The sequence below is a fragment of the Phycodurus eques genome, chromosome 5, assembly GCF_024500275.1.
Source record: "Phycodurus eques isolate BA_2022a chromosome 5, UOR_Pequ_1.1, whole genome shotgun sequence".
In the NCBI taxonomy this organism is placed as follows: domain Eukaryota; kingdom Metazoa; phylum Chordata; class Actinopteri; order Syngnathiformes; family Syngnathidae; genus Phycodurus; species Phycodurus eques.
In genome coordinates, this window is record NC_084529.1 from 13,003,015 (window position 1) to 13,012,016 (window position 9,002).

The 9,002-nt window shown below is 44.2% G+C and overlaps 1 protein-coding gene across 1 annotated transcript; it reads left to right on the forward strand.

Annotated features, from left to right (window-relative positions):
• The first annotated feature begins 569 nt into the window (after window positions 1-569).
• Window positions 570-8,187, forward strand: LOC133402657 (titin-like). Its single transcript, XM_061676640.1, has 4 exons — window positions 570-698; window positions 1,354-1,441; window positions 1,610-7,870; window positions 8,046-8,187. The coding sequence occupies exons 1-4, from the start codon at window positions 675-677 to the stop codon at window positions 8,078-8,080; spliced, it is 6,408 nt and encodes a 2,135-aa protein (XP_061532624.1). The 5' UTR covers window positions 570-674; the 3' UTR covers window positions 8,081-8,187.
• The last annotated feature ends 815 nt before the right edge of the window (window positions 8,188-9,002 follow it).

Below are 9,002 nucleotides of genomic sequence, written 5' to 3' on the forward strand. Positions count from 1 at the left end.
CCATCATTTTTGTTTAGGCCTGTTTCATTAGTTTGTTTTTAAAGTAATTCTGTTAAACCACAATTCTAAAGCAGTCTGATTTTCATTGGTGATTTTTTTTTCATGAAATTTGTATTTATTGTTATACTTTTGTCAGATACAGGTTATTTATGTGACCACTGTGGGTTTTTTCTTTCATTAAAAGAGGGATACCAACAATTGTATCCGTGTCTGTACTGTATGTAATACTGATCTTTTATTATGTTTAAGATTTTCCTCAGCTTTTTAATATTCTATTTACATAACTTGCCTCATGCACAAACATTCCAGTGCACCTATAAAAAATTTAAATGTTATTATTTTTTTAAAAGGATAGTGTACTTTTCATCATATCAACATACAACAATTGGTCTTATTGCTGTTTTTCATGCTTGTCTATTTATGTCTGCTAATGTTTTGTAACTCATGCATGCTCAGCTAACTTTAGAAGATGCCGCAGCTGGCCAATCAGTCATGTGGCTATTTTAGTTGCTGAGTAACTGCATGCTTTTGGAGATAAAGCAGGCAGTGACTGCTGGTGTTGTGTGTGTTTGGCTGCTTGGGAGCACAGCTTCATTTTAGAAATCTCAAACTGCATTCAGTGAAATTATTATTATTATTATTATTTTTTGCTTTCTATAAGGACATAAATAAGGATGGCGGCAAGAACAGACAAAGAAGTAAGTTTTTTTTTAACTTGCTCAGAAAATATTACAACATTCTTTGCATTTTTATTTGTATAATTTCATGTTGTCTTGGGCAATGCTTTAGCTTTTGGCTCTTTGGGATTAATAAGAATAGTTGTATGTAGTTAAACCTGGCGGCTCGGTGACCGACTGGTTAGAGCGTCAGCCTCACAGTTCTGAGGACCCGGGTTACAATCCCCGGCCCCGCCTGTGTGGAGTTTGCATGTTCTCCCCGTGCCTGCGTGGGTTTTCTCCGGGCACTCCGGTTTCCTCCCACATTCCCAAAAAACATTAATCGGAGACTCTAAATTGGCTGTAGGTGTGACTGTGAGTGTGAATGGTTGTTTGTTTGTATGTGCCCTACGATTGGCAGGCGACCAGTTCAGGGTGTACCCCGCCTCTAGCCCGGAGATAGCTGGGATAGGCTCCAGCACGCCCGCGACCCTTGTGAGGAGAAGCGGTTCAGAAAATGGATGGATGGATGGATAGTTAAACCTGTCATGACTTTTTTTTTTTTTCTAAAACCATCACCACACCCACTAGAATACATATTGGCATGTTAAAGTGGTAGGTTTTTCATCAGATCATGTTAAGAATAGTGCAATTGTGTTTAAATTTAATTTCACTGACAACTGTATCTGTTTTATAGACAGGAAATGAAACAAACGCTACAGCTCAGCGCCTCAATCGGACACATGATACTGATGCTGGGTCAGCCCCCTCATCCATTGCTGAAGGTATGAGAAGCACATTTCTAGTCATCATGAAGTCTTCACAGTAAATATACATTTATAACAGTGTTATAAAAAATAATTACAAACTCAAGATATCTTCAAATTACTGTGTGAAATTAAGATAATAGCGCTCATGTCTGAAAATGTTTTATTTGTTATGTGTTTCTATAGAACAGCTCACCAGGTCGGTTGAAAGGAGCACCCAAAACCCTAAAGATCAGTCTTCTACTGATACAGCAAAGGAAAAGGCTTTAAAACCAACCTTTCAACTGACTTTTACCACATTCACAGTAAAAAGTGGTGAAGATTTGAAAGTAGACATACCAGTGTTAGGGAATCCAGCCCCAAAAATAGAATGGAAAAAAGATGGACAGGCTGTAAAAGAGACATCCAGGTTGGACATCTCAACTACATCCTCAATGACAGTTCTTCATATCAGACACGCTACCAGGGAGCACGTTGGTCAATACTCCATCACAGCAAGTAACAAGGCTGGAAACTATACTGGAGAAATCACAGTGGTGGTTCTTGAAAAGCCTGACTCACCCAAAGGGCCTGTGAGGATTGATGAGGTCAGTTCTGACTATGTGTCTATTTCTTGGGAGCCACCCGCATACACAGGAGGCTGTCAGCTTGACAACTACGTTGTGGAGAAACGTGAACTTACTAATATGGAGTGGCAAACTGTATCCGCAACGACAGTGCGAACTGCAATCAAAGTCACTAAACTAAAGACTGGTAATGAGTATCAATTCAGAGTGTTTGCAGAAAATAGGTATGGAAAGAGTGCAGCAATTACATCTTCAGTTGTACTTGCACAGTACTCATTTAGTGTGCCCATGGCTACTGGAGCGCCTTTTGTTTCCACAGTGACAAAGTACAGCATGTTAGTTGAATGGGCAACCCCAGGCAGAGATGGAGGAAGCCCTGTCACTGGCTATCACTTGGAACGAAAGGAAAAAAACAGCATCTTATGGACCAAGCTGAACAAATTTGTCATACCTGACACCCGATTCAAAACGACTGGCCTGGAGGAAGGCATTGAGTATGAATTCAGAGTCTTTGCTGAGAATATTGCTGGACTCAGTCCGTCGAGCAACATATCTGACTGCTATGTGGCGAGAGATCCCTGTGATCCACCTGGTAAACCTGAAGCAGTTGTTATTACAAAAGAGAATATCACACTCCAGTGGGCAAAACCTGGCTATGATGGTGGCAGCTCTATTACAGGCTATGTTGTTGAGAAGAAAGAGCTTCCAGATGGCCGATGGATGAAAGCAAACTTCACAAATGTTATAGAAAATCAGTTCACAGTTACAGGTTTGACAGGAGGCCAAAGTTATCAGTTCAGAGTAACTGCCAAGAATGGTGCAGGTGTTTGGAGCAAACCTTCTGAAAATATAACCATCTTTGCTGAAGATGTAATTGAAGGACCCTCTGTGTTCATGGACCCCAAGTTCAGGAGTACAATTGTTGTTCATGGTGGCGAAACATTTACAATTGAAGCTGATTACTTTGGAAAGCCCCTTCCTGATGTAAGGTGGCTGAAGGATGGTGAGGAAATCAACAAAGCTACGCCAAGAACAGATGTAAAAAACACCCTCACTCATACAACACTAACTATCAGGGACTGTACACGAGTGGATGGGGGACGCTTTGTCCTAAGTCTTACGAACATCGATGGAACAACATCAATGCCAGTTAATGTGAAGGTACTCGATAGACCAAGTTCCCCAGACGGACCTTTGAGGGTGAAAGTTGTCAGTGCTGAAAAATGTCATCTTCATTGGAACCCCCCTTCAAATGATGGCTGTGCCAGTATTTCACATTACATTGTCGAAAAAAGGGAGACCAGCCGTGTCACATGGACGGGGGTTGATCCCCATGTGGAAGCTGTCAGTTACAAAGTAACAAAGCTGACACCCGGGAGAGAATACATATTCCGCGTTTGTGCTGTCAACAAATTTGGTGTAGGGGAATTTCTGGAATCAGAACCTTTCCTTGCACAAAATCTTTTCAAAACACCAAGTGCTCCTTCTACCCCTATCGCCAGTGCTGTGACTGGAGACTCTGTAATGTTGACATGGGAAAGACCCAAGACGGACGGGGGCGCCGAGATTGATGGCTACATCCTGGAGAAACTTGATAAAGAGGGTGTCAGATGGACTAAATGCAACAAGAGAAGACTGAATGACTTGCGTTTCAGATGTACAGGACTCACGAAGGGACATTATTATCAGTTTAGAGTATCGGCAGAGAATACTGCTGGTGTTGGTGCACCCAGTGAGGCAAGTGATTATATTAAGGTGTGTGACCCATCATACCCTCCTGGTGCCCCTACCAACCTCAAAGTGACAGACTATTCATGCAGGACTGTCTCGCTATCCTGGTCTAAGTCTGTCTATGATGGTGGAGCTCCCATTACTGGATATGTTGTGGAGATGAAAGAAGCAGCAGACGATGAGTGGATCACATGCACACCAAACACAGAAGATACAAAGGACACCATAAAAGGTCTGAGACAAAATGCAGAGTACAACTTCCGTGTACGTGCAACAAATCCCAATGGAGTTGGTGAGCCTGTGGAATTACCAGGCTCTGTGGTCGCAGCTGAAAAACTAGAGCAACCTGAAGTAGAGTTGGACACAGCTTTGAGAAAGCTAGTTAGTGTTCGAGCCTGTTCAACATTACGTCTCTATGTACCCATCAGAGGAAGTCCAGAACCTGAGGTCCAATGGTCAAAGGAAGGTGGTCTTCTCAGTGAGCATGCACAAATAGAAGTGACAGGCTCCTATACATTGTTGATGATTGAAAATGTAAATAGAAAGGACACTGGAAAGTATGTGTTGACTGCTACTAACTGCAAGGGCTCTAAATCAGCATTTATCAATGTTCGAGTGTTGGATACCCCCAGTGCACCAACAAACCTGCAAGTGAAAGATGTACAGAGAGATTATGTGCACATCTCCTGGGGGGCTCCTCTCATTGATGGAGGAGCAGAGATCTCCCATTATGCCGTGGAAAAGAGAGAGGAGGCTAGGAAGGTATTCACAAGTGTCTGTAGTAACTGTACAAGGAACACATATAAAATTGACAAGCTCCAGGAGGGATGTTTTTATTACTTCCGCGTCTTAGCTGTAAACGAGTATGGAAGTGGACAAGCAGCCGAAACAAATGAGCCTGTTAAAGTGTCTGAAGTGCCTCTTCCACCTGGGAAAATCACACAAAGTGATCTCACCAGTGACAGTGTACGACTCTCGTGGGAAAAGCCAGATCATGATGGAGGAAGCAAAATTACATGTTACATTGTAGAAATCCAGGAAAAGGGACATGACACATGGAGAACCTGTTCTGAGAGTAAAACGCTGGAAACAGTTATTAATGGACTGACAAAAGGAATGGACTATTTATTCAGAGTCAGCGCTGTGAATGAAAAGGGGAAGAGTGAACCAAAGCTCCTCTCGACACCTGTTATTTTTAAAGACACAAGTGCTAAACCTGTTATTAATTTGCTGTCCGCCGCATTCAGTGTGAAAGCAGGGAAAGATTTAAGGATTGATGTGCCATTTAAGGGTGTACCACAGCCAATAGTAACCTGGAAAAAAGATGGCAACATGCTCAAAGAAACCTGCAGGGTAAACGTGTGTACATTGGATATGTCATCTCAACTCATGATCAAAGATGCAACTCGGATAGATGTTGGTTTGTATGCAGTAACTGTGACCAATTCCGCTGGAACTGCATCTGCTGAAATCCATGTTAATGTTTACGAAAAACCTGGGCCACCATGTGACCTCACTGTAGAAGAAGTGAGCGCGGACTTTGTGTCTCTGATATGGCAACCCCCGCATTATAGTGGGGGATGTCAAATCTCTAATTATGTTGTTGAGAAGAGAGATACAGACAGCACAATATGGCAGACTGTGTCAGCCACCGTGGCGAGGACTTCTATAAAAATATCCCGTCTGACACAGGGTAATGAATATCACTTTCGTGTTGCTACAGAGAATCGCTATGGCAGGAGCTCCTTTGTTGAGTCTGAACCTGTTGTTGCCCAATATCCTTTCAAGGTCCCCAGTCCACCAATCAATATCTCTGTTGTGAGTGCCTCAAAGTCTATCATGGTTGTTACATGGAGCCCAGCAAGGAATGATGGCGGCAGCCCTGTTATTGGCTATCATATTGAATGCAAAGATCAAAGTAGTATTCTGTGGACAAAGTTAAACAAAGGTCCTGTGACAGATAACAGATTCAAAGTTACAAGCATTGACGAAGGCCTCATATATGAGTTCCGGGTGTATGCTGAGAATATCGCTGGTGTAGGTCCCTGCAGTAAAGCCTCTGAGCCTGTTGCAGCAAGAGACCAGTGTGAGCCCCCACACAACCTCACAGTGACCAGTATAACCAACACTTCAGTTTCCCTCTCATGGGACAAACCACAATACGACGGTGGGGCTAAAATAACTAGTTTCATCGTAGAGCGCAAAGAGCTTCCTGATAGTTGTTGGCTTAAGTGTAACTTCACTAGCTTACTCGATACGTTTTTGGAGGTGACTGGTCTCACAGAGGGTGAACAGTATGACTTCAGGGTCCTTGCAAAGAATGCAGCTGAGCTCTTCAGTGCACCCTCTGAGGCTACAGGCCCTGTCACTGTGCAGCATGAAGTGGAGCCACCTAAAATTATCATAGAGGACAAATTTAGACAGGTTTTGGTTGTCAAAGTGGGTGACCTTCTAAGAATAGATGCTGACATCTCTGGCCGCCCCAACCCTACAGTGTTGTGGTCAAAGAATGGTAGAACTATTGGCACAAAGGGTAGGGTTGACATTACAGCAACAAAGGCGCATACATCTCTACTTATCCGTGAAAGCGTTCGGAAAGACTCTGGACAGTATATTCTGACCCTACAAAGTACTGCGGGTACTACATCTATTGTTATTACATGTAGAGTCTTAGACAGCCCTGGCCCTCCAGCTGGACCCCTGCAAGTATCTGGACTTTCAGCAGAGAAAGTCACCTTATCATGGGGACCCCCTCATGAAACAGGTGGCGCAGAGATCATGCATTACATTGTTGAGAAGTGTGAAACCAGCCGTGTAGCCTGGACTCTTATCTATAGTGACTTGATGACAACTACCTGCAAAATAAACAAGCTGCTCAAAGGAAATGAATACCTCTTTAGGGTGAAGGCAGTGAACAAGTATGGTGAGGGGGAGACTTTGGAAAGTGATCCCATCAAGGCAACCGACCCCTACACCATCCCATCTGCTCCAATGGATGTTGAAGTCACAAGTACAACGAGTGAAGCTATGGCTATCTGCTGGAAGAGACCAGTATCTGATGGCGGAAGCCGAATTAGTGGGTACATCATTGAGAAGCGCGACAAGCAGGGCATTCGTTGGATACGTGTTAATAAGAAGCCTGTCTACGACCTACGAGTCAAAGCCTCTGGCCTACATGAAGGATGTGAATATGAATTCCGTGTTTTTGCAGAGAATGCTGCAGGAATAAGTGAACCCAGTCTACCATGTCGTCTCACCATGGCAGAAGATCCAAAGTTTCTGCCTTCTCCTCCCGAAAAGCCTATAGTTCTTGATTCTTCAAAGTCCTCAATCACTCTGTCATGGAACAAGCCACTGTTTGATGGTGGAACGCCAGTTACTGGGTACAAAGTTCAATTCAGAAAAAATGCAGAAGACGTCTGGGCTGTTGGCACTCAAAACACAGATAAGACTGTGTTTAAAGTAGCTGGGATCACCTCAGGGACAGAATATGTATTTGTTGTTAGATCAATAAATAAGGTAGGCATCAGTGAGGCCAGTCCTGAAACAGATCCATATGCAGCTGTGGACAGAGAAGAGGAACCCAGGTTTGACATTAGCACTGATATGAAGAAGACCCTCCATGTTAAAGAAGGAAGCACCTTCACCCTCAACGTGCCTTTCACTGGCAAACCTGCTCCCAGTGTGATTTGGGAAAAAGCGAATGTGGATCTAAGAATCAGAGGACTGATCAACACCACCAGTTTCGTCACTTCCATTACCGTGGAAAAAGTAACTCGCGATGATACAGGCAAATACATAGTCAAACTTCAAAATGGTGTCGGGAATGCCTCTTTGACTCTAAGTGTGAAAGTTCTGGATTCCCCTGGTCCACCAACACATTTAGCTGTTAAAGATGTTACCAAGAATTCTGCCACAGTTACTTGGGACATCCCTGAGAATGAGGGAGGAGCCTCCGTTAAGAACTACCTTGTCGACATGCTGGACATTAGCAGAAAAGGATGGACAAGACTCACAAACAGATGCCACAGATTGTCCTACAAGGTGACTGATCTGGAGGAGGGAGGGATCTACTACTTTAGAGTCACTGCTGAAAATGAGTTTGGCATCGGTGTTCCGGCTGAGATGAGGGAAGGAACAAGAATGACAGGTAAAGTCTGAGGAAGACACATTAATAATGCGTTTATTGGGAAGCATTGTCTATCTACAGTAAATAAGTACTTCTGTCAAATGGATCTCAATATTAAAGAACTATTACATATGTATATGTACTTCGGTCGACTGTATTCTGTTGAGTAATTCTCTTTGTATTTATTTTATTTTAGATTCGACAAACTGGGAAACAAATCCGGGAGCTTAGTAGGTCACTTCTCCAGAGTTGAGCTGACTATCTTCGACATGTGGAGTAGATTGCTGAGCTATTCAAACTTTGCTCGGTTTCAAAAAGTAAATGTTCTTTGAATTCACATGTACTGTGCTATAGTTATGCAAACATGTTTTTTTTTATAGCATTCTTGTAAGAGTAATGAAATAAATAAAATTAAAGATGGCCATTACTTCAGCTTGGAATTGAAATTGAAAATATTATTAGTCCCCTCCTTGAGCCGTCACCTTACCGTGGTGGGGGGGTTTGCGTCTCCCAATGATCCTAGGAGCTAAGTTCCCTGGGGTTTCACACCCCTAGTAGGGTCACCCATGGCAAACAGATCCTAGGTGAGAGACCAGACAAAGCACGGCTCCAAAAACCCCTGTGATGAACAAAACAAATGGGTATCAGTTTCCCTTGCCTGGACGCGGGACACCGGGGCCCCCCTCTGGAGCCAGGCCTGGAGGTGGGGATCGAAAACGAGTGCCTGGTGGCCGGGCCACTCATTAGGCCTGGCTGGGCACAGCCCGAAAGGGTAACGTGGGTCCCCGTTCCCATGGGCTCACCACCTGTGGGAGGGGCCATAGGGGTAGGTGCAGTGGGAGCTGGTTGGTGGTCGAAGGCGGGGACCTTGGCGATTCGATCCTCGGCTACAGAAACTGGCCCTAGGAACATGGAATGTCATCTCTCTGGCAGGAAAGGAGCCCGAGCTGGTGGGTGAGGTTGAGAAGTTCCGACTAGATATAGTCTGGCTCGCCTCCACGCACGGCTCTGGTACCATTCCTCTTGAGAGAGGTTGGACTCTCTTCCACTCTGGAGTTGCCCACGGTGAGAGGCGCCGAGCAGGTGTGGGTATACTTATTGCTCCCCGGCTCGGCGCCTTTATATTGGGGCTCACCCCGGTGGACGAGAGGGT

Coding starts and splice junctions, on each gene's coding strand:
- LOC133402657 (XM_061676640.1), top strand. CDS start 675: ATGGCGGCAAGAACAGACAAAGAA. Junction 1,442..1,609: donor CCCCTCATCCATTGCTGAAG/GTATGAGAAGCA, acceptor GTGTTTCTATAG/AACAGCTCACCAGGTCGGTT. Junction 7,871..8,045: donor GGAAGGAACAAGAATGACAG/GTAAAGTCTGAG, acceptor ATTTTATTTTAG/ATTCGACAAACTGGGAAACA.